Source organism: Apteryx mantelli, chromosome 1 (genome assembly GCF_036417845.1).
Source record: "Apteryx mantelli isolate bAptMan1 chromosome 1, bAptMan1.hap1, whole genome shotgun sequence".
In the NCBI taxonomy this organism is placed as follows: Eukaryota; Metazoa; Chordata; class Aves; order Apterygiformes; family Apterygidae; genus Apteryx; species Apteryx mantelli.
Genome location: NC_089978.1, coordinates 165752270 through 165778693, shown reverse-complemented (window position 1 = coordinate 165778693; position 26424 = coordinate 165752270). Strand labels below are relative to the sequence as shown.

The window sequence follows — 26424 nt, the reverse complement described above, 5'->3', positions numbered from 1 at the left end:
AGGGAAGCGGAGCGGAGGGCGCGGAAGCCCGCGCAGGAGGCGCCCGGCGGCGGCTCTGCCTTTTCCTCGGGAAGGCTCCCAGCGCAGGAAGCCTCCCCAGCCCCAACCTCGCCACCCCGGCCTGGCGTCGTAAAGGCTCGGGTGCGTTATTTTCGTGTCGTTCCCCCCCCCCCCTTCGCCCTAGGACGAGTGGCCTGGTGAGAACACTTCCCCATCTGTCCCCTCGTCGGACCCAGCAGCAGAAAAAATGCAAACCCGCTTGTATATATGCAAATTTTTGCAGCAGATTTAAGAGCTTCGGGTGCTGTGGGGAAGAAATCTCTGTTTAAGGAGCCGGTATTTAAATAAAACAAGATTTTCAGTACTGTCTTGTACTTCGCCAGCTTGGAAAATACAAACCATCTTCTGTAATTTGCATAAATGTTTTAAATTACAAATCTCTTCGAAATCTACCAGACATCTTCTTAAAAAGCTAAAAATCCAGTCAGAGTGCTTTACTCGTAGAAACAGACCGCATCTCAAGCACGTTAGAAAACACACCTCTGCAAAACCACAGATGAAAACGGTCAGCTCCGGCTCTTAAAAATCTAATAGTTAAAAACAATAATAATAATAAAATCGAAAGGCGCTACTAACCTCATAAAGTGCAGCAGTGCTTAAATCCAGCGAGTTGAGGCATACAAGGTAGAAATGGAAATGAAGAGATCCAAAAATGATTCTGTATTTGTTTTCTTTTTCAATTTCAAATGTTCAGAAACCAGCAGAGACTCTGTCGGCCATTTTGGCTTGAACTCCCTCCCTCACTCTCTCCCTCTCCCTCCCTCACTCTCCCTCTTGCTCTCTCTAAAGGAAGAAGCTTTTTGTGACCTTCAAATAGAGGCAGGTCATGTGACTCGGGGCGGGCTGTCAATCAGCAGCGGGGGCCGGCCCACCTCCCGCCTTAAAGGGGACGCGTCCCGTCCGCGCCGCGGAGAGCGCTCCTCCCCGCTTGCCCGCCACCGCGCTCCATTTTCCTCCACTTACCCGTGAAGGCAATGCATAGAAAGGGTAAGACAGTTAATCGATCTCAGTATGGAGGGGTATTAAAAAAAAAAAAAAAGAGGGAGAAGGGAACAACTCATCTGGAGGGTTTTTTTTTTCCAGCTAGCTAAAAATGAAACTGCTAATTATGCTAATTCGACATTACAGTTGCACAACTGATAAACGATAAATCATGAAATGTGTAAGTGCCAACAGGCAACGCTCAAGTCTTCTGCAAAGTACCTGGGAACATCTGACCCTTAGCACTTACCTCAAGAGGAAACAACATTTTTAAGTACCACCCCATCTTGATTCAAGGACAACATCTTCAGTCCCCAGTTGATCCAGATTGTAACCCAAGTGTCTAGACAACATGCGCACAAACAAACCTGAGATCCAGGTTCAGATGTGCAAAGGAAGACTCTCAGGAGCACAGAGCAAGCTCTGAGTCTACCTTAGAGCCTTGACTTCTTTTAAGTCTCAGGCTGCAACATGATCATTACACAGACATTTGATAGTCTCTTCTCACAATTTCCATGGGTAAATTCTCCAACAGTTGAAATAGAGAATCCCAGTACGTTGCAACATAAAGAACTGCAGGATATGCTTACAGACATTACCTTGAATGTGCAGAAAAAGTAAAGTATATATTAATGCAGGCATTATTCTGCAGTGAGGAAACCTGCACCTTAGTGAGCTCAAAACAGGTAACAAATGCTTGAATTAACTGTGCAATGAAAACATGCCCTGTGAGAGCTGACAGCAGCTCAGGAAGCTGACAGAGGCAGCCTTGGTATTGAGCGCTTGCACTTCAGAATTTAATTCTGTAAATTGTTTTGCACTAAGTTAAAAAAAAAACTGAAAAAACAACATGGAAATAAACGAAGTTGAAAAATTTAGGGGGGAACACTGTGAGCTGGCGTTTTTTAGGGAGTGAATTTGGGGAGGGGTGGAAGCTGCACTTATTAAATAGAATAAAAAACATTAGTATGTATTATTGTACTATTTAAATCATTGACTAAACATTGTGTTTCAAAAGTCTTCAGGAGGCTATGAGTGGCTAATACAGTTCAGGTTGTGACAAGCTTGGCTCCCATTATCCTCAATAGTAAAAAGATACAGAAACCAGCCCAAACTCCAGAATGGGGATTCCCCCAGTGTGGGGGATTCTTCAACAGGACTAGAGCACGCACGATTAGCTCCCATGCCCGTCTCTGCAGGCTCATTAAACTCTGGAAATGGCTAAAGCATGTTGCATTTACAGGTACTGAAATAAAAGTAGATAGCTGCTAGCTGCTCAGGCTGCTCTGCTCTCTGAGATGGAACAGAGAATCAGCCCGCTGGAGGTAACAGCTTGCTGGTGCTCTGTGGTGGGGCTAATCCAAACACCGCAATTTAAAGAAGTGTGGTGAAACATCAAGGAACGGATTCTTATTTGCAGCAAGTCCCGAGGAGTACAACACAGTTGCTCTGGATATCTAAAGACAAATCCCAGACCAACAGCTGGATTTACAGAGAGTTTCATAAAAACAAACAAAAAACCCCAGCTGAAAGACTAGATCCACTATTGCAACTGCATGTTCTATAGATGTCTTCACACCGAGTGTGAGAGCATGTATTAAGCTACAGATACAGGTAAATTTTACTCTCCTCCCCCCAAAAGCCAAACTGCTTACTCAGATCTATAAATCCTCTTAACTTTAGTAGGGCTTGATAGTTCTCCATTCTGAAGTCCAAGAAACTTTTCTTTCAAGGAGCTGATAATACTGTGAAGACTTTAAGGACTTTAAGCAACAAGCACTCGCTTGTGTTGCTGTGCATCAAGTGCAAACCATCTAGAACTTCGTATTGCAAATCTTCAACAGGCAAAGCTTTTTAAATGGGAACACTTTTTTTCAGGACAAACAAGTAATCACTGAACCAAAAATATTTATAATGGCTAGTGTTGGCAATTCTCAAATAATTGTAGCAGGGACAAAACATCTTGGGGGAACATTTAGCAGTCTGTTAAAAATGTATGTGCAGTGGGCATAGATTTTACCTTGACTAGTTTGTCTTCTGTAAAGAATGGTGGATTTAACTCCATTGACAATGTGAAAATTATCCATGTTTTGTCTCCTTTAAAATGTTATTTGTAAGCTACTTCAAAATCATTATTTTAATATTAAAAATGCATTTTTTTTCAATTAAGCCAACAGCTGAAACACACCATTTTTGTCTCAAAATCTTCATCTATTCCTGTTGGCATATGGTTAACTCTTGTCTACCCAGGGCCCAGAGAAGGCTTTTTTTTTTTTTTTTTTAGCAGTATTTCTTCAACCAAAATTGCGGGAAGAACAGAAACAGCACAGTTGTTCAGAAAACAGTGAAGCAGAGCATAAAAATATGGAGCATATACAAAACCTGCATATCCCTTTTTAGAGGGCAATTGCACTTTAAAACCTAACCATTATGCTTTCTGATGTTAACAGCTCTGTTAATAGGTTATATCTTTGTTATGTACTACTAACTTACCTGATTATACAACACTGCATTTCTAAGCACCTTCCATCTGAAGATCATAAAGCACTTTACAAACTTTAATGAAGCTTCACAGTGCTCCTGTGAAGACAGTTTCCAGTATGAGTGTACATACACATGCACACACATTAAGAGAGATGCTTACAGTCACGGATTCTCTATACCCTTATTTCAAACAGTGGATGAGGGGAGTGTTTTTAGCTCACATTAAGCCGCATTTTGGTTCTAACTGCAACTCATGTTTTTGATGACCTTTGAATATGGAAGCAATGGATTAGTCTTCAACTTTACGTATACAGGCATGCTCCAGTGTCCAGTAAATGAACTGGGATATGCTCAAGTTACAATCTCAAAAAGGAAATCTTGTCTGCCCAATCTGTAGATCTCTACTCAACTTTAAAAGTGGTCAAGTTCATCGAGTCCTTATGCAAGGACTGGCATTTTCTTACAGCTCAAAGTCCCACAGTCTGCTGCCCTATCTTACTTATTTTGAAGGCTGGGCTCCTGCCATCCTACACCACCAGACTCCACCCACTGGGCCTTCTACATTGCCCGTACACATGCAGCAGCAAATTTAAGACTTCTTCTTCTGCCCCACCCCCAAAGTTCTTCATAGCTGGTGCTATGAAAGTGAAAATGTCAATTCAGTTCCTCCCAACGTAATTCCTTTGCAAAACCCACAAATATTAACAAGTTTCTCATAGCAAAAACTCCTACTCACCAACTGTCCTTTTTCCAGCCGGTCAAGAATTTGCTTCCTAGAGTATCAGAGGCAAAAAGGCAGATCCCAGAGTGAACTGAAACTGCATACCCTCTACCCCTCACAGCTCATCAGCTAGATTTCCCTAGACCTCCCTCCCCCAACCCCAGAAGGTGGGCGAGGACAACGGGTACAGGATGATCAGAGACTGATTCCACACAAACCCCTATCCTGTCACCAGTGGACCAACTGACCTGGATCACAATCCTAGCAAGGGCAAATTTTGACTAGTTTGCCTCATGAAGTTAACAGGGATTAGAATGGTCACTTTGTCTTTCCCGAGATAAAGTTAGATGTGTAACTTCTCTTACAGTAACAACAAGTACTTGAGGACTAAGTTACACAGCGTTGCATAATTCCTTCTAATACAAAAGCATGCACAGAGAGCCCCTTAAATTAAGGAACAGAATTCACAGTCTTAAGTATTCCTTGTGTGCTCTGACAACTGCAATATGATTTATTTCAAAAGAATGATCAAAAACATCAGGGTTAAAACCAGGAGTTCAAAGTCTCTTTTTTGCTAGACTTAACAACTAGGAACTTGACACAGGCATCTCAGTCCTGGGTAAGGGATAGTTCAGATCACCTTTAAATTATTTTCTCTGAACAGATAGAAATGCTGAATACTCAACACTTTTTTGAAAAGTGAAGATGACAACTGAATCTGGCTATATCAACCTAATTTTTTAAAGACTTTGCAGCAATAGTTTAAACCATTGTACCAGTAAAAGAGAGATGGCCTCTCCTTCTACAGGAATTCAAAACTTTGAAATATCCAAGTATTCTTCAAGGAAGGGGGACTCATTCCTAAAGAAAACTAGGTAATTTTTTCACATTTAGTGAACAGTGAGACATTTATGCTGCAGAACAGTGGAAACAGAGCTGACAAAGGTTTTTAACTATAGTAATCAAAAGTACAACGTAAATTTTTTCTTCGAAGAAAAATACAATGACAAAAAGTGACTGACAAAGGAAAAGCTCGCTTAGTTTCTGAAAAAGTTACAACAGCTTTTGCATCCCTTCCACAAAGGCACCTATCAACACACGCTCTATGAACAGAGTATACCATCATTATTATTCAATACTTATATTGCAACACTGCTTTGGAGCCATAGAAAAGGCCAAATCTCATTTATATCTTGCCAGGGAGAGTATAAATAGAGTGCAGGGCCTGAAAAGTTTACAGCATACTGAGTTTAAGAACTATTCATGACTTTAAGGCCAAACCAAAGTTGTGAATCTATACGCTCATCAAGTGTTTGCAGAAAGACGATGAAGGAAATAACTTCATTCACAGAAGTTTGCAAACACCCACTTTTCCACCTAATTTTTTCCTCAATCTGCCACAATACTTTCCCTAGCTGTTTGGTCTATAAATAATCCATCACTATGCCTTCCCTTCTTCAGTCTCCTCAAATGCCCTTTCTAAATTGCAGGAAGATAAAACCTTCTATGTATCTTCATTTTAACAAAGCTGTTCCATGGACAACAGAACTAATAATGCTTATTTCCTATGGATCTCTGTCACGCATCACTGAATCTCTACCTTACTACACTAACCCTGGCTTCCCCTGCACAGCCAGTTCTCCTGTGATGCCAAGCCCCTACCAGTATACAACACAAATGCTACACAGTTCTCGCCCCGTAATTGTTTTTCCACTCCTTCCAGTACTTCCCACCTGGGCAAAAACCAGCATATGCTGTGTCTAACCCCAACATATGTTGATGAGCAGTCAACAGACCAAAAACTGAACAGATTATCCCTTCTTTGTTCTGAAACCCTTTTTTTAGTTGGGAAATTAATTTTGGTCTCTCTTCTCCACACAGTCACTGATGTTTAACATATTGATAAGAACTTATATTTTTACTCCTCTGCCTGACTTGACCAAAACTGGACAAGAGCCTCCAGACTAACTTGGAAAAGATAGAGACATGGAGAGCAATTGTGCAAGACTTATTTCTCTAGGAAATGAAACAAGAGACCCCACCCAAATCATCTCCCATTCAGTCAAGTTCCCCTCTAAATACTGAATGAGGTTTTTAAAAAGCCACAGAAATCATGTATATACCTATCCTGGGAAATTAAAGAGTACATCTTCCTCTAGCACAATGTTCAAGGGAACTGGCATTAATTAGTATTCTTAGAATTTAGTTAACCTGTTCCTATACTATCATCTCGGAAGTGTCTTGATTTTGAAGATTATAATCCTATCCTAATGAGTTTCCATTTTCATTTTCTAAATTCCTATAAACTGCCAGAATATCAATGAAATAGTTCATCCATTTTCTCCAATTCTTTCTACACCGGTGAATAGATACATACTTATATCAAATTAATAGATGGTTGGGGAAATGGGATAGGGTATCACTCCCCCCATAGGGAGGGCAAGCTGTCACTTTCTAATTGTTATTTTATAACATGTGAATTGCCAGACCAGTTAGATCAATGATTCAACTGACCTTCCATCAACAACAGCTGTTACTACACATTTCAAAAGGAGAAGTAATAACCTACTCATTAGTTAAGTCCTTCCCTCCTCCTGCTTAAGCCTAGAAGCTATATACATTTTTTTAAACAAATAGCAGCAAGCATTTTCATCTGAATAAGCTGGAATATTTAATGAAGTAGTTATCTTTCATGCCTATAAACACTTCTCCACAACAGGACCCCAACTCTGTATGGAACTTCTAGACATGCTTCTACTGAAAATAAATATACTGTACTCAATTCAGTCTAGTCTGCCCATGCAAAGCAGATTTCTCACTAATATTTATGGGGGTCTCGCATAAGACAAGGAAGATATTTGGACCCACTCAAAGTGTTAGTCTTATTCTAGTCCAACCCTCTTTTCTTCTGCACCTAAAAAGGAACTATACTGCACATAGATTTTTGTATACGTTTTTTTTTTCTTTTAACTATCGTGAGATGGACCAACACTTCTACAAATTGTTCTAACTTGCCTTTAGTGTGGGGAGTTCAGTCACTGGCCTGGAAAAGTCTGAGCAAAGGAATTTCTGGCATCTTGGTTGGAGCTGGCACCAACCCATTTTCCTTTGTTCTCACTAAAGGAACCATATTATGCAAAGTTGTTAAAAATCAAAAAAGCAGAATACAAAAGGAATGTATATTCAGTGAATTACTGTAAGAGATTCCCCTACTTTCACTCATTTCTCTCATAAAAGCACTAATTATTTTGGCAAAAATTTGTAAACAGATCTTTCCATGTGACTTGAACATCTTCCCTAAATAATCTGCCTTCATGTACAGCCCTTCGGTCTGAAATTTCAGAAAAGGAACAGCTAGTTATCCATGCGGAAAATTCTACAAGCTGTACTGATGTCACAAATATTCAAACACATGCACTAATCTAACTAAAAGTGGTATGACCCCCAAATACGACTAATTTGCTGAAGGGCAAAGACTTCAGCAAATCCCCTCTATCTAGGTAGAAGTCAAAGAAACCATACCAGCTCTCCATCTCACAGCATGCCAGAGAAGAAAAGAAGCATAAGTGTTCCAAAATATCTGGAGATAGGAAAAAACAAGAGAGTACAACCCCTAATATACTGTACAACCATTAGTCTTTTTTCCCTTCCCCTCTCCATCTGCTTGAAAGGAAGACTCAACCATTCAACTGGGCGCACACATTAAGGATACCAAAGTCTTGATAAATATATTTATTTTCGGAGAGAATGAAGGGAAAATTTAAAAAGTGCACTAAACAACTTAAATTGGGCTTAAAAGAAAAAAATAAGTTTTAGGACTGTAATTCATACATTTTTTTGATGCCACTGGCTTTCTCCAGCAGTCCAAAAAACTGAGTCCTTTGCAAACCAAAAAGCTGTGTGGCACTAACTTGGTGTAGATACATACATTCATCTAAATGAAAGTTATTTTTACATTAGGAAGATGGACAAAGCACTAACTTAGACAGGGCTCAATAATTTTTAGATTTCAAATACTTTTGCTTGCTGTTCTTTAAGCCAGTTGCTTATATTTGTATAACCAGCACTTCCAGCAAGAAGTACACTCAATTTTCAAGAATAAATACAAAATTATTCCAATTTTTATTTCAATTAAAAACATGCTTTCCTTTAAAAAAAATTTCAAATCATTTTGAAACTAAGACAATTTACAATACATTTCATCCTTAATAAAAGCTAATACAATAATATTAAATTATATTCAATTTTCACATCTTTACTGCTGATTAAAAACAGTCAAGCCAAAGAAGTTGTATGATCACTAAATTGATAAGTAAAACCAGTGCTTGGTTAAGTCCTAAGCCAGCTTTTCTCAGCAGTAACTACCTCTGCAAGCAGAAAGAGTATTTTCAACTTTTCACTTTATTCTAGATCAGTTCAATGACTAGTCTATTCAAAAATCAATGTATCAATTGGGAGCTGAAAAGCAGGAATTCTTGTTTTTTCCTCTTCCAATTTAGAAATTAAAGTTAGAGAATAAGATCTTCCCTTTCAAAAGTATTTAGAAAAGATAAGTTAAACAGAAATAATATGCTCAATTTATTAATGGAAAACACCGATTTTGTTTCATGAATCCCTTCTAAATATTTACATGTGTTCCAGGATTTCCTCCCCCACATACTTCTACGATACTTACTAGATGTTTTATTACCAAAATGTAGCAAAATTATACCAACAGGAGAAGCAGTGGGGAGGAGGAAGAAACCAATCTTTCCTCAAGAAAATAGAACTACAAATACAAAAAGTTAAACCAGCTTCTTTAAACCAAATTTCTTGCCAATTTCAAGCAGTATACCCTGTACTAAGCAGTCCTCTACAGCAAGGTAGGAGAGGAACCACAAATAGAACATTTAACAAACCTTTTGGGTCTGTAACATTCTATATAGCTTGGTAAATTTATACATTTAATATAGACACTCCATGAGTAAATCTGAAGTTAATACACCATGAGTAGGTGTTTGAGAAGGGTAGCAAAAGAACAAATTTATCCAAAGAAGTCTGACATCTGTATTTTAGCTAAATGCCAAAACATAATGAAAGATCACAAATGAACTTGGAAGCAATTTATCTCACTTCTATGTGAGATACTGCCCATCAGTGTCATTCTAAGTAGCAATGAACTGCTGAAAAGAGAGCAATTTCCAGCCATCCAGAGAAATGATACATCAGAGAGCAGTTACCCGAGACAGCTCCTGATGAAGCGTCAACCTCGGGGGGTTGGAGGGTGTGTGTGTGGAGCCAGCCACAAACCAGCCAAACCAGAAATAGGCTTCTTGGACAATGAACTTGAGGTGTCAGTAGAATGCCCTGTAGATAGTTCAGTTCCTGGAAAGGGACTAGAGCGCAGCAGGTGGAGGAGCTGGTGGTGGTTGAAATAAAGAGGCTCTGGGATTTTAGGAGTTTGATCAGTATACAGATGCACTCTCCTTCGAAGTACAGTAAGCCGTTTAAGACAGCAGTAAATCAGAATACCCTCCTTATTTTAGTTAGCAATTAAAATTACTACTTAATGTAATGATGAGAGATACCAATGGTATCACTTGGAATTTGTGAGCAGTATCTTATATGGGTATTTTGCAATACCGTATTCATGAACCAGAAAATTGGAATAGAAAATACACTTTTTTTCCTGGTTTGGGCAGACAACAAATATAAAGAAGTCACTCGATCAGATGAGACTGGGAGTTCAGAAGCAGGTTTTATGCACTTCCTACACAGGGCAAATACAGATCTTGAGGGGAAAAAACCCAACCAACCCTCCAACAAACAAACAAACAAACCTGTCCTGTTCTTGCCACAAGAAGTCTGAAAGAAAACACCATAAAATCCTAAGGAAAAGTAGTGCCATACTTTTCACATGTAGAATGTACACTGTCCACAAATCTTTTCCTCCCTCAGTATTCAGCAGGGGGGGGTAGGTTAAACACATTGGGACAGTAAGTGGGAACTTTACCTCCAGAGATGACACCCTCCCTCCCCCCATCATGTACTATAGTCTTTTCTTACTCCACAGCAGTCATCTTGCATGCAATTTTCCACACATTAAGAAAATATTTAAAAATGACAGTACTCTAATGGTGTGGGTTAACTGAGGTACATGGAAAGCCAGTATCTGTTTATGATGAAGTAAGATTTACAGTAGTATGTTTTGCTACCTCTTATTTTATGGTTTGAAAGAAAGACATGACTGAGTAGGTGAAACAGGGAAAAACATGAAACGTAAAAACATGAAATGGCAATTGTAAATATTTTCAGGACGAATCTGTAGAAGTTAATGTTTAAATGATTTTTGCATAGCCTATTCAGGCTAGAGCTTTCCTGTGGAGAATATCTCTAATTTTAAGGACAAAAAGTTCAAGAGATTCAAATATAACATTAAACTGGTAAAATAGGGAAAGGAGATGATGGCACCCTTGGCATTTTAAACTGTCGAGGTCTTAAACATAAATTCTGCATACTTTTCTGGTTATATTGTTCGGAAGTATTGTATTGTAAAAGGTGCAAGCCAGCCTTTTCAACGTTATTGACTTACCAGTCTTATGGCTAAAACACAGCCGCCTCTACAGCTACAGAATTAGCTGCTGTCTCATCCATTAGTACTCGCCCAATTGCACAACAAAAGGCAATGCTTTTCTTTGTGCCTCAGGCCCCCCTTACATACAGAAGGCAGAGTTGCCTACAAATGCAAACTTGTCCTGCCACTCCACTGCAGGAAGTAAAAAGATTACTACACCATGAAGCTAATGAAAAATATTCCTCAATCCTCAGTTGGACATGCTACTCACTATTTACTAAAGTGTTAGTCTCCAGGTCTCCTGTCCTCAAACGTCCTTCCGACTATCCAATAGTTTTTCTCTTTGAAAAAATAATTTTCAAAGTTAAGACCTCTCCTACTCAGATGCCAATACAAGAGTCTTTCTCAACAGGAATCTGAAGCGTTTTCTGACACACTGACAGAACTGAAATACCTTGTGACAACCCTGCCTGGTATGACACTACATACACACAGGTCTCAGCGATGATTTGTTAAGATGCTGGACACAGGACTTCAGTATTTGAGACATTTATCCAATAGGCTACTTGTTCTGCACACAAACAGAAAAGTGGCTGTTTGTATACATAACTGTTGATGTGTTCAAGGAAAGAATTTGCCCTGAATTTCAACAGAATTTGGGGTGCCCGCATCCAAGTTTAGGTACCCCAAATCTGGACTGATAATCTGAATTAGGATTTATAGGCTACTTTAAAACTCCTACCAGGTATCTTCTGAAAAACTTCTGCTAAGGCTGGCACTGTCAGTAAATCAAAAAGATGGGGTGGTATTGGAGGCAAACAGCAATACCTTCCAGAATACGGAACGCCCTTAAACAACAAACAAAATCCTGTCATGCAAGCATTTAGCTTTTTTTTTTTTTTTTTAATTTGGTAAGAACAGGGGCTTATGCTGCAGGAAGAAAAGCTATGGTTAGGGTCCTTCATAGAATTTTAACATTAAAAAAATTTCAAAAGAATCTACTGTAGCACTTCATAATCTATGGCATTCTCACCAATAAATGCAGCCTTCTTCAGGATTTAACACAGCAGCCATTTTATAGTTTTCAGCAAAGTATAAAACAGTAAGATCAGTCAGCTTGTGCCATCATAGTGGCGATATCTGTACATACACCCTGTATAGCAGGCTGCTAAAAATGAAGGAGGACTGGCTTATCGTCCTGCTCCTTAATTTGAAGTACAAAGACAGACTGAGAGAACTTGATTCACTCAGTCTTAAGAGAAGGCTAAGCAAGGAGGGGGGGAAATCTTACTGTTACCTTCAATTACCCAGAGCAGGATGTTTCAGTGAAGATGGAGCCACCCTTTCAGAAATGCACACTGAAAGGATGAATGGTGATGGACATAAACTGCAACAAGGGAAATTCTGACAGAATATCAGGAAAAAAATTTTTACTGCGAGGGTGATCAAACATTGGAGCAGATTGCCTAGCAAGGCTCTAGAATAACCTTAAACAGCCTGATCTAACGTTGAAGTTGCATCTTACCTGCAAAGTTGGTCCTTCTTTGAACATGGGACTGGACCAGGTGACTTTCAGAAGTGCTTTCCAATTTAAATCATTTTACAAGTCTATGATTCCTTTTCCAGCTTAGGCTATTTTACCTAGAGCCTCCTTTTAAATTTAATGTGATATAATACCAGGAAGACATTGAATATTTCTGCTAGAATCTTTAAGAATAATGTAAGAGAACATGACCAAATTTACAGCAATAATTTTGAGAGCCTCACTTGTTGCAATCTCTTCCTGGCCTGACTACAGTTTTTGTAGAGCCTCATTAAGAAGTCCAGCCTCAGAATCCATACCTGAAACTATCAAGCTAAGTAACCTGCTATCCAGCGGGGCTAACCGATGATCTGATACTTAAGGAATTACAGAAATGATCTTATTTTGCTTTCTTTCTTGCAATATGAATCACTTCCAGGTGCACAAATTGCTTAGATTGTTGAAAACAGCATTTCTTTCTGATTACTACAGTACAGCAGGTGGGGAACAGCCAATTGAATTGCTTCAGACAGCAGTAGTGGGTTGGCTTACTTTGCCAGTAAAGATGAGTATAAACTCGGCTCACTTTGAATGGCCGCTGTCAGAGACCTCTCTTCATGCATTAATCAGGGACAATAGCTTAAAACATCTAGGTTTTTCTTCCAAAAGGAGTAGTTTTTCGTTACATGATCCCTTTCACTAGCAGATCAAGGTGCATAAACTTTTCATGGTGACAGCTGGGGATAATTTACCAGCACCTGCAGAATTGCTAATTAATAGTGCTAGAACCAGGAGCACAACTTCAATTTAAAGAAGTAAATAAAAAATTCTACTTAAATTGTATCTCAAAGAAACTACAAAAAGAAACTGCCCTCTGCTCATCAATAGAATCTGACTCTTTTGAAATTCTCAAAGAAAAGATGTTTCTGAACCAAAACTGCCTGTTAATCTTTATTCTAGCAGTGAAAAAAAATAAAAGCTCTATTACAATTGGTAAGGCAAAAGCACACAGGAAGCTACTGGCATGTAAAAAGCAAATCAGGTCTTATGGGAGATAACATTTACTCACTAAGCCTGGCAATCCAGACCAACCTCTTCATAATGGATGACAATATATGAGCAGAAAGAGCTCATCTACCAAAATATCTGCTTGTAATTAAAGGTGATGATAATGATGTCCTTTCTCCAAAGTTGTTTTTTTTTTGGGGGGGGGGGGGGGAGAGGGGTGGGAAGAGAAGGGGAAGGAATGAGAAGGGGGATTCTTTCCAAACATATACACCACATAAAATAATACGGCCAAGTGTGAAAAAAAGTTATATTGCATACCAGAATGCCGTGAGAAGGGAAGAATTCACACAGTACTTCAAAACTGAGAAGTAATAATTTCTCAATGAGTCCATTGCTCCTCTGCTGAAGGAGCAGCAAGGTCCAAAACAGCCACTGTCAGCTTCAGTAGCCCATGTAGGCTCATTTCTTTTGAGGTGCAGATTTCAAAGTGAGCGGCAGCTGTCATTGCTGCACAACCATTATAGTCATGGTACACAGGCAGCATGTGTAAACTGCAAATCTCTCATGGGAAAGATTGAGACAAACATGTCCATTCCATGTTTCATTTATACTAAAGATTTTAGATGAGTAACTCCTCTTCTTTATCATTATCGTCAATCGAAATCAATTATATTTATGTTGTAAACAATCAGTGGAAGATTTCTAAAGACCTTGTACACAATCTAACAGGATAAATCCCCCCATGGACCTGGCAGATACTAGCAGGCAGCAGGAGTTCTCAGGTATTATCCACAGCAATATTTTTGCCTGAGAGATCTGTTCAATATAGCAAAATAAAGGTTTGAGATTTAATTAATTTTTTAACACCTCAAAGTACTCCTGCAATCCTAACTGAGTTTTTATCTCTAAATCAAACCAAATTGAAATACTCAGTTGCACTTCAAAAATAAAGTGCCAGAATTCATCAACAGATGCCAGCTCCTTGTAGCCCATTATGCAGCTGTATTTTAGCAAAGGAGTTTTCCCATGAAAACAGTGCTAGGCAAGAACTTCCACTACCCACTCAAGCCTCATTTGAGTCCCTTACAATGCAGTTATAACATTAAGAAATTGCTGGGCTTGCCTAAGAGGTTAACACTTGCTGATTGCTACCAACTCTCTGGTGAAAGTTACCTCTCTCACAGGTCACTTGCTGAAACTGTACCATGTAAGCACTTCCTCAGCAATCTCAGTACAGAGTTACCCAGATCAGGCTGCTTATGAGAGGCAATTAAACTATCATGGCTGGCTTTTCAGAAAAGCAAATTAGAAGCACTCAAACAAATGATCTCACCTGCACGGCAGTAGCGACAGTACATTCTAGCAGGTTGATGAACAGCTGGTAAGGGAAGGAGGCATCTTCTTCAGCTAGCACAGCTATTTCTGTAGTGAACATCTGACTTTACATTCAAACTTACGAGCTACTCATTTTTATTACAATAAAATCGAATTGCTCCAATTTTATTTCAAACTAACTAGGAGGACAACAGTAAACACATATATGCAAATCACAGAATCTTTGAGGTTGGAAGGCACCTCTGGAGATTGTCTAGTCCAAACCCCCTGCTCAAAGCAGGGTCACCTACAGCAGGATGGTCAGGGTCAGGGTTTTAAGCATCACCAAGGATGAAGAAGCCACAACCTCTCTGCACAACCTGTTTCAGTGTTTGACCACCCTCACAGTAAAAAAGCTTTTTTTTAATGCGTGAATGAAACTTCCTGTATTTCAATTTGCGCCCATTGCTTCTCGATCTTTCACTGGATACCACTGAGAAGAGTCTGGTTCCGTCTTCTTCACTCCCCTCCATCAGCTATTTATACACACTGATAAGATCCTCCCCTCTTCTCAGCCTTCTCACTCAAGGCTAAACACTCCCAATTCTCTCAGCTCCTGCTTTTATGTCAGATGCTCCAATCCTTCTTCATGGCCCTTTGCTATCCCTGCTCCAGGATGCCCACCTAATATCTAATGTAAGTACGTAATAGTACAAAGAGGCAGTTTCAGATTTTTTTTTTTTTTTTTTTGAGCTCTATAGTGACAGATTTAAAGTCAATGAAGCTCTTTTTGGAGTCACTTAAGAGTATAAATTACTAGCCCTTTGTATGATTATCACCACTTTAACCCTGTTGCCCGAACAATATGTCACTTGCAACAAAGGTAAAGTCCATCTAGGCTGACCATTTTGTTAGATGAAAATTTGAGATTGTGGGTAGAAATAAATTCAAGTGACCGATTTAAATTTAAAAACAATATTGCAATAGAAAATTGCTGGCACTGTGCTACAATTGCACAAAGCAAATATCTATTTGTAGTAGCAGTTGCATTAACAAACATTGCAGCTTTAGAGTTTGATCAAAATATTATTAACAACATTATTAGCAATGATGCACCTTAGGGCAGGGTCTGTATAACAAGATCCCAGGTACTACTTTGAACACAAATTTCTTAGTTTAAAAAAAAATTAAAAAAATCCTGCATACCACTAATCTCAGTCTCTTTCCAGTAACGACAGTTTTGGGGAAGAGAGAGATAATGTTATAAGGCACTCAAAAAGCTATAGTTAGAAATCAGGTCAACTGTAAAATAATTCTAGCTTCCAGTTGCAGCTAAAAAAATACAGCAAACAAAAGGCTATAATAAATCCAATAAAACATCCCTCATATTATTCACTACAATAACGTTTCATTGTGCTGCTAAATATTTAAAGAAACAATTCAGAAAGCAGAAATCTAACTCCCATTTTTTACTGCTGCACCGATTTCCTTCTGGAACTTTCTGAAAGTTTCAGTGGCCACAAGCTTTGTATCTCTTGGTACCACAGTCGGGCAGTCTGAATAGCAGCAATTACTTTGAAAAGTTTGGCTCGCTTCCACAATGGAAAGAATGTGCATGCCCAGCACCAGCACTTCCCTGCGCGCATCTTAGCTACCTCAGAGGCATTTTCTCCCAGAGGCAGTGGGCTTCGCGTTGCTAGCTTTATCTAAAAGGTAAGGAAGACCTTCACGCCTGAGTCAAACCCCAACCTTTCTGCAACAGAGCAGCAGTGCATTGCTGAACCGTGAGGCAACAGAACTCCTTCTCATGAGAAGACAGACATCCAGTTAGGCATGGGGAAAAAAGGCTCTGTTCTGCACATTCGTCAAAGACCATCTTCTTGCTTGCTCCAAAAGGTCAGTCAAGAAAACTGTTTAATTATGATAGTAAAACTGAATTACCCTTGCATTGGCTGAAGAAAAGAATACTACTCAAGCCATATTGAAGACATCCATCACTGAAATACCTCTAGGATAGGGCTTTACTCTTCCCACCTGAACAAAACCCCAAGAAAAAAAAAGAAAAAGCCCTACTGCTTCTGGATTTCAGCCTGAAGTCATATGTGAAAGACATTTTATATGTGCCTTTTGCTAATGGAAACTTGTCATTTTCTTCTTTAATCAAGCTGTTCCTTCTTTCCCTAGAATATTGAGCACTAGCATCTTAAATTGTCCATTCTTGAAAGAGCATCTTGTTTACAATTTATGTTCCTTTATTAAAACATATTTTAAACAAGCAAGGGTCATATTTCAAAGAGGACCAAACTACCTTAAGCGCACCAAGAGAAAAGCCCTGGTTCTGTTGTATTTCAAATGACTTCACTGAAAAAGACACATGTAAAAGCTTCAAGTACAAATTTCCACTTTAAAATAAAAGGTAAGTTCACTACTTCAGTGCCAAACTTCTAGAATGATTATCCATTTTACAGCAAATTCTGATTTACCTACTTCAGTTGCAAAACATTTTTATGCTTTTAAATTCAAGGCAAGTCAACATCCTGATTTTTTTCCAGCCACCATCCACTATTAAATATGGATATTTAAGGAAACAAAAGGGCGAGCACCAAATGAACAACCAATGCTTCTAGCACGTTTAAAGGAGAGTGCTTCACACCATTTACTATGGTAAGGCCCTTTTTAAATAAACATGTGACTCACTGTTTGTTTTCTTCACCAGGAGGTGGAGTCTTGCCATGCCCTTCCATTACAAAATCCTCATGTTCCATCTGCAAAGGCAAGCATTGCAGGTCAGAAATCGGTGGAGCAAAATGCATGTCACCTAAAGTGGCCCTTCTCCATATAAGACAACTTAAGGCAGCCACTTTATCACAGTGACTGGTCCAAAACAGACCATGTAGTTTCTTAGCAACGCACGTACATCTCCATCCCCATCGCTATGGTATCATTCTAGAGCACAATTTTCAGAAAATCTTACAAGGGAAGAAGAATGACTTAATGGCTATAGCAGAAGACTATCGGTCAGGATGTTTAAGTCCTACAACTTGCTCTGTTATGGACTTTCTTTGTCATTCTGAATAAACATGACGACTTCTGCCATTCCTTCCTTACATATAAAGGACGAATTAAAAAAAAATTTTCTATGAACATCTCTGGAGAAAAACTAGAATCTGTAAAAAGCTTTATTAACCACAAATAGAAATTGCTGTAAAAGTAGAGTATTTCTTTTGAAAAACAACTTTTATATGAAAAAGAGACTTTCACTGCACATGCATAGCTTAGTTAGCTGGGTAAAAAAAGAAGCCTAAGGGAACCTCAAATAAATGCTGTTCCAATGACAACATAAGGTAGGCATTTCCTTTGGCTCTCCTGATAAAAGATTCAAAGGGGGACTAAGAAAGTTTTCCATTTAATTGTTTGTTTTTTAAATACAGTTTTAGCATACATTTTCAGTCATTTCTTTGGCCAGAATGAATTACATTAAATTTGGTCATTAATTATGCACTCTTCATTTAATTACTTTATTCAGCCAGAAGTTCTTATGCAGGTAGCAGAATAATCTTCTCTTTATATAAAAATTCATCACATGCATTTAGTATTTTATATAAACATCCAGACATACACTTAAGCAATGCTCTACTTCACGTGAAGTCAGCAAACAGGCCACACTGCAATGCTCAATAAGCCATACAGAAAATAAAACAACTGAATTGTAATCACACATGAATCCATGATCCACTACTATAAACTGGGATGGAAAGTGGAGAACACTTTTAGTCAGTAAAGATAACATGATTTAGTCATTCTCTGAAGGAAAAAAGCACCTTCCCCCTCCACCCCTACCCTCCCCGAAAAGAGGGAACATTACTCGTCTGTACCTTGATCCTGTTGACAGGTCAAAAATACTGACAAAAACCATTATCTGCATATTGACAGATGACATCTAACAAGGATAACAGAAACTATGTTATTTGTCTGTACAGAGACAGCCCTAAGCAAAACCACAAATCAAGTCAGAAACCGATAAACTATAAGCTAGTAATGACATCCAGAAGACAGATAGTCAATCAAAAAAAGTATAAAGTAAATTCATGGTTGTGAATATGTGCCAGTGTGAGCCACGATCAAAACAGTATTTTTGTTTGAAAGCAATGTTTGAAAGCAAGAAAATTTAGCATTACAGTTTTGTAAACAACTGAAGACTTTTACCCATATAATCCCATCATTTCAGACAGAAGTTAAAATCTACTTGTACCTCAGTCTACCTCTGCTATTCAGGAGTTCCAGTGTCTGGACTCAAGCTGTCAAGCTGAGGAAAAAGCTATTCCACTATTTCTATTGTTGGGCATGTTAAAAAAAAAAAAAAAAGTGGGGTAGGTGGCAAAGTAGCTATGGATTTGTGGCTGCATAGCAAAACAGCATGGTCATGTGAGTCTGGGAGTCAGGGTAAAGGTTTAAAAAAGTTTTTCTTACACAATTTGAAATCAGGAAGTATTTTAGCATGTTCTACTGTACATTCAGGTGAGCTGCGGAAGGCCTGTCACCGGTATGAGACAGGTACAATTCATATGAATGGCAAGCAAGGGAACAGTTTGTGGCCAATACATAAAACATACAAAACGCTAGACTAATAAGATCCCCATCTAAAACAGAAATTCAGCTTATTGAAGCTGTACAAGAGGGGAGATCATAATAGCTTAAGTATAAAAATGGAAAGACTTGAAAATCAACAAAAATCTAAAAAGGAACAGGAAATTATTTTAGTAGACTATCAACAAGAAATCTGGACGAGAACTGGAATATCTAGCAGATCACCAACAAGACAAAATAACTGCTGAAGTATAGCCATTAAATAAAATTGTTTCTTTACCATGAATTTTAAATAAGGAATGCACATGATGTAGCTGTTCCAGACACATTATTATCTAACATGAATACCTATCAAAATTAACATTTCAAATAGGAGGAGAAGAAAAATAATCAAGAACAATAAATTACCTGGACTAGAGACAAAGGATAATGCATTTTTAAAGCAACTTAAAAAAAAATATCTATTTTAAGAAATGTTAATCAACTAGCTTTACTTCAGGCACGAGGCTGAACTACCCGAAATGATTAAAAACTGCATTATAAAATATTGAAGACGATATGACAAGAATATGTCAGTACTCTGAAAGAAAACAGCTGGGTTCCTTGTAACTTAAAGAAAGGCAATGGTGAAGTTTCTCACAAGAAGTTCACTAAGAAAACTAGTCACATAGTGAGAAAGTACTCATCAACATGGAAACTGTTCAATACATAAAATAAAGATTAATTGGTAGGTTTGGGAAAAAAGCAAGCAATAAAATACCTCAAGACACTAAAAGAGGACAAGGAAACTTTAAGGAATTGAGTATTAGTGAACAGGAAAATAGCCCTCTTTCTGGAATGGATGAACAACTAGATGGGTAAAAGCCAGTTGGATTGTCAGGCTCAGAGGGTAATGGTTAATGGGTTGTACCCTACCTGGAGGCTGTTAACAACGGGGGCACTCCAGGGGTCTATCTGGGAACCTGTCCCATTTAACAACTTGATCCATGACCTGGAGGAGGCGATGTAGTGCCCCTCTGATCAAGTTTTTAGATGACACCAAATTGGGGTGGATGGGACTAGTCAATACATCAGAACACAGGGCTGCTGTTCAGAAGGACCTAAACAGGCTGGAGGAATGGGCATATGGGACCTTCCTGAAATTCAACAGGGACAAATGCAAAGCCCGACACCTGGGAAGGAAGAGCACCCGGCAACGATACGGGCTGGGGACTGACTAGCCGGGGAGCAGCTCTGCGGAAAAGGTCTTGGGGGTCTTGGTGGACAGCAAGCTGAACATGAGCCAACTGTGTACCCTGACAGCAAAGGCCAACAGTCTCCCAGGCTTTACTAATGAGAGCACAGCCAGTAGATGAGGGAAGTGTTTATCCACTCTACTCAGTGCTATTTAGACCATATCTAGAATAGCACCCCTAGTTTTGCCCTGCCCTGCCCTGCCGCCCCAGTACAAGAAACACATCAATAAAGTGGAGCAAGTTCTGCGGTGGGCCACCAAGATGTTCTGGGGGCTGGAGCGCTTGCCCTGTGAGGAGAGACTCAGGGAGCAGGGCTTGTTCAGCCTACAGAGCAGAAGGCTTCAGGAAACCTATTAACAGCCATCTGTACCTATGAGGAAGTCAGCAAGGAGCCAGGCTCACCACAGCAATGCATAGTGGGAGAAAGAGAAACCACAGGCATAAGTTGAAACAAGAGAAGTCCAAGAAAGTAGAGAAGACTGGATATAAAACCAAACACTCTTTCCCCATAAGGACAGTCAAGCAGTGGAAAAGGTTGCCCAGAGAGGCTGTATAGTCTCCATGCTTCAAGGTTTAAGACCAGACTGGATAAAATCCCAAGTAATCTGGTCTGACCTCATAGCTAACTCTGCTTTGAGCAAGAGGTTGGACTACAGACCTCCTAAGGTCCCTTCCTACCTGAATAATCCTATTATTCTGTAAACACAAGGACAGATTCAGTTTAGTGTTGAAAGGTTACGCATAGGAGAAAAACAAAAACAAAACAAAAACACTCTACCAAATTTCCATTCCAGCAAGAACCTGCCCTTCACTGTGGAAAGTTCTAAGAATCTCTTAAATAATCAAAAAACAAAACCAAAACAACAACCAAGAGAAAAGTTAGACTATACATAGGAATAATACAGGAAGTAACAATAAAAGTACTAAAATTGATCCATAGTATGTCCTCTTTTAGAATACTATATTTGGGTCTGGCCACTGAAGGCTTAAAAAACCCTTCACAACACTCTAAAAATGATGGATCTCAGAATTAAAAAGAAAAGAAAAAAAAAAAAGTTTGAAGCAAAGGAACATGAATAAAACCCAGCATTTGGGCTGCAGACTTCCCTCAAAGACAGATGACACATGACTGAAGCAGACAAAAGAAAGCTTAGTTTGACAGTGTTGTTACAAATGTCATCCTTTTGCTACTGCAATAAAATAAAACCTAACCTACTTACAAAAAGCAACATGAGAGGACATTCAATTAATTGGCAAATACACTAATTAAAAAGCAGACAAATATCTAGTTATTGTACAAATGTAACTTGCAACACTGAATTCCACACGCCCTTGAAGATTGTATATTTTCACACACAAGATTTATTTGCATATTAGAGGATTATAAAACATTAGCTATATAAGCTTTTCTGTTTCTGGCCCTGAGATCATTTTTTAAAAGTGAAAGTTCTACGTATTGGCCATTCCACAGGTCTAATCCAGGGCAGCAATTCCTGCATTCCTCTATTTGCAGAACCTGGGCTCCAACTGTCTTTTGTGTGCTCGCTTATGTTAAACATCATTTCATGAAGAATGATTTATATTTTTCACTTTGGAATTTGGATTTCATTAGAAAAAAAATGTTAGAAAATGTTACACAGTTTATTTATTGTGTTCTAATAATTTTAGAATAAATTTATAAAGTAATATGTTTCCAGCTTTCCCTGACATTGGAAAGTCAAAATTGCTTTACTGGGTAGTTCATCTTAATTTAAATAGGTATCTCTGACAAAGTAACTTCTGAAAACAAAATTAATGAGCAAACTGACCCAAGAAAATTCTGAGTACATTATTTTCATCTTACTAAAATTAGTTCTTAGGACCAGCTAATTTATTCACTAGAGTTTTTTAAATCTACAAATATAAAAAATGAAAATATTTTCCAATGCCAATAGTAAAACCCCACTGCAGAAGGGATGAGAATATTTAAATTTTTGATAAAATGAATACCTGAGAATGAACTGAAAAGAGGAACAATAGATTGAGTCTTCAGCCACAATTAGCTGAAATTTTCTCCCCCCCCGCCCAGTTAAAAAACTGTGCACACTTCTTCCCCGAAAGAGTCCCTCAGTTTCTCTTCACTGTATCACAGTATCTCATGTCCAGCCCTCCTTCCCTCTTCTTTTTACAGAAGGTGGAGCCCAGATCTTACTGAATTTCAGCAATATGCAGTATACAGCAACCACAACAAATCCAATTAATTGCAAAAGTTATGAAAAGGCTTATTCTAAATCTTTAGCCTCTCTTGATTTACATGATACATAGGAAATACAGTTGTCCTGAAAACACAGATGAAAAAGTGGAAGATGGAGGTAAGACAGGACTCTTGTGCCTATTCCATTCCTCCCAGGGAAAGAAGAAAAGCTAAAATGACACAGGGGGCCGAGGCACTCCAGTTTGTCTGGAAAGGGCTGTAGGGGGAGCCATCGATTCCAAAGGCAGAAATGGAGGAGAGCGCCCTCCCCACCTGTTTCTGCTGGCAAGAGAGGTGGGTGAAAGCTTCACGGTCCTGCCAGCTGGAAGCAGCAACCAGCAATAGGTCCTTAAACAGCAGAGGGCAAGTCAGTAAAAACCTGCATTTTTGCAAAAGTCAGTGAAAGCTGTTGAATTCAGTATTTTATCATTTCAAAGCTTCTTCCCACCCCCCTTTAAAAAAATCCAAATATCTGTGAGTAACCACATTTTTGACAAAAGTTAATAAACTGAATGTTCTAAATACAAAAAGACAAGTTATGTTTCAAAAGCTATTCATAATTAAACGCTTTGATACTTAATTTCTCATGAATGAGCTATACCAGGAGGAGCTTAGACATAAAACATAAATTACTACTTTTTCAGAAGTATAACAGCCGCTACCACAGTTTTATACTACTCTTTCTAAAAATACCTTCGACAAGACCTTTACTTAATAAGTAAATAAAATTAATCTGAAGTGCCTAGATAAAGTTAGTTTTGCTACATTTTCTTTGAAGTGTCAGAACGTTTCACGAGCAAACAACCTCAGATGTTGAAAAGCACATTTTCCTAAGAAGATTCAATTGTTAGATGGCCTAGTCCACCCAAACTGTACTGAGCAGAAGAGAAACTAGATACTTTGAGGAAGATAGGCTTCTGCAAGAAACTCTATACTTACTGTGAAAAGCTATTCATTTTAAACAGTATTCTGTCTTCACCAGTTATAGAAATATATTAACGCAGCTTGATCATGAGCAACTATCACTACCTTTTCCCACTCATTCAACAATTCCTTTTCAGGGCTGTAATTTTTTTGTTTCTTTACTTTTACCAAAAAGGACGTAAACAGCCACCTGAGTGAGCAGATGAAGACTTTCAAGATTTTGCATCGAGTACCAGCTCACACACATGAACTGAAGACCTTATCTGGCATATTACTAGAACTCAGTGAGGAACAGCCAAGGTCAAAAGCTGCTTTTTGCAGATCGTGGCAATTTGCTTCCAATGTCTTATATCACCTCTTTATTTTAACATAGCCTACTGCAGGTCCAGTTTAAGACACTGATTCATTTGGTGTTTTACCAGAACTACCCCTTTAACACCAGTGCCCCTTCCCAATCAGCAGCAGTAACAGTGCTATTGTAAGCGGACCATCAGCATTTCTTTTGTCTCGCTAACATCTGCTTTAAGTAGAATTGCACGACTCAATCTCCAAAATCCAAGTAAGTAGGCACTAGTCACTGTTACTAAGGGTTGTGGAAGCCCCTATAAGTGCCGAGCAGTTAGAAGCCTTTGTCAGAAACAAACATAAATAGTTTGAGGTCTGATAGAAATGTAACCAGTACGAATGAGAGGTGAGCCAAGTCACCTCTCTTTAAGCATTTTACTATGAGCACAATGAGGACGAAGCGCACTAGGGGTAAACTTTACTCACTAGCAACAGATAAAACTTTCTTTATTTAATAAAATCAATGTGATTTAGCTTCAAGCACTTCCTTTTTTTTTTTTTTTAAAGGAATGTATTTATATTAAGCTAGCTAGCATCTCAAAACATGCATAGAATAGCACAAATTAGTTAGCAGAAATTCATCCTAAAAGTATACTTTTGAGATCAAACCTTTATTTTAGTACAAAGAGGAAAGTATTAAAAAAAAAAAAAGTAAACCACTATTTCTAAATTGAAAGACGATAGGAGATCAGTCCTTAATTTTTCTTCTCCTAAAACAAGAAAGAGCAACATATTTTTCTGAATTACAAACAGCAAAATCTTAGAGACAGGATACATAGGAAAAGTTACTCTATATTTTTGGACTCTTTCAGGTTTTCTTTGGACAGTATTGTGGCACTACTAAATTTTCACTTGAACCTATTTTTACCTTTTTTTGGCCAAAGCACAGTCCTGATATGCAAGAAAATACTAAGTTGGAATGTGAACTGTCTCCTAGCCTACTATTTTCTTCAAGTTTCTCCTCAGCATCTAGACTGAGCATATCAGTGTTATTATAATCATGCAGTCCTAACCATTTTGTCTGTTAGTAAAAAGAGAAGTGAAAACTTACTAATGTAATCTTACTGCTAAGTCACAGATCACATTCAGTACTCCTCGCTAATCACAGACTATCATTTTGAATATCAATACACTTAAGACGCGTATAACTGCTTTTTAAAAATCACTAGCCACATACCTATGGTATATGCATCCTAATGGTATTTTAATTCCTGACTCAATGTAAAGTTACACCATTAACTATAAATACAAACACATTAACATATATAATCACTAAAATGTGTATCATTGTTACAGAACAACAGGACAGATTATCAATGGCAGCTCAATAATTAAGAATAGAGAAGTTATGTAACTTAAAAAAAGTAATTTGTTTCAGTTAAATAAGCACCAAACCTAGGAAGAAAAGTGCAGTAGCGTTGAAAAACTAGAAGTCTTGCTTCCATCTCCAACTGTCAGTAACTCATCATCTGTACTTGTACACACACCAAACTAACCAACAAAACCAAACAAAACTGTGCCCTGTTTTCTATTATAATTTTTGAAATGTTTATGTTATTTCCTATCCCATGGAATGCCCAACCAGCTTAACTGTAATTCTCTGCTAGGCTTAAACCAAACAATTTTATCAATACCAGGACAACAGTCACACTCTGAAAGTGTTGAAAAGTTCAGGATCCCAACCACATTTCATACTGTACAGATAAGAAGGGTTTTTCCCCCAGAAATTAATTTTAACATCTTACTTAGCTGCAAAGTAATATATTTCCAGTAAGACAGCTCATCGATACATACTAGCTCATCTGAATCTTGCCTTGAAGGTAATTTGAGCTAACCCAATTGTTTGCAGCAAGCAATACTGTTTTGCCAGGAACATCTTCAATCACCAAAGAGGTTGCTTAAGTCACTCAAGTTATGATTTGAAAGCTTGGACATCTAGAAAAGCCATTTGAAACCTTCAACTTTGAAGCTGCTGAGGTAGCTAGAGAACACACACACCAAATGCATATAGCATTCTGAATATAAAAGCGTTCACTATTTCCTGCACCACAGTTGATGCACTTGATTCATTTATTGTTACTGTGTTCTACACATATATAGTAGGCATTCCAGAAAAATCTGAATTTAGTAACAAATGAGCTGTTTCCATCTTTTATTTACTTAAGCTGCTGTATTATTCTTCAGCTGAAGCCTATCAGCAGTTACTGGTTCATTCCCCAACACCACCTTGAAAAGCCACTTGTATACTGCCTTATGGCTATTTAAGCCAACTGAGTTTATAGTTAATTTACTATTTATGGTGCAGGCACACATCACCAAGTTATAGCAGTTTAAAATGACAACTGTCAGTGGCTGACATTTTGATATAGACATTGTTAACTATCCTGACAGAGAAGAGAGAAAAAATGTGTTAACTTCCCTCTTGCAGATAAATTTGGAAAGCTAGATGATGCATTG

At 38.4% G+C, this 26424-nt stretch overlaps 1 protein-coding gene across 12 annotated transcripts in view; it reads right to left on the bottom strand.

The window, feature by feature from the left end:
- TNRC6B (trinucleotide repeat containing adaptor 6B) overlaps positions 1–26424 on the bottom strand; it is a 139331-nt gene that overhangs the window by 79762 nt on the left and 33145 nt on the right. For 9 of the 12 annotated variants that reach the window (XM_067310180.1, XM_067310208.1, XM_067310259.1 and 6 more), the window contains one exon: positions 17341–17408. The exons of 2 other annotated variants lie outside the window; for them this stretch is intronic. In XM_067310180.1, coding sequence (XP_067166281.1) covers positions 17341–17408 — 68 coding nt within the window. Of the gene's footprint in view, positions 1–636; positions 827–17340; positions 17409–26424 lie in introns of those variants that run through there. One more of the 12 variants, XM_067310225.1, reaches the window with a different exon arrangement.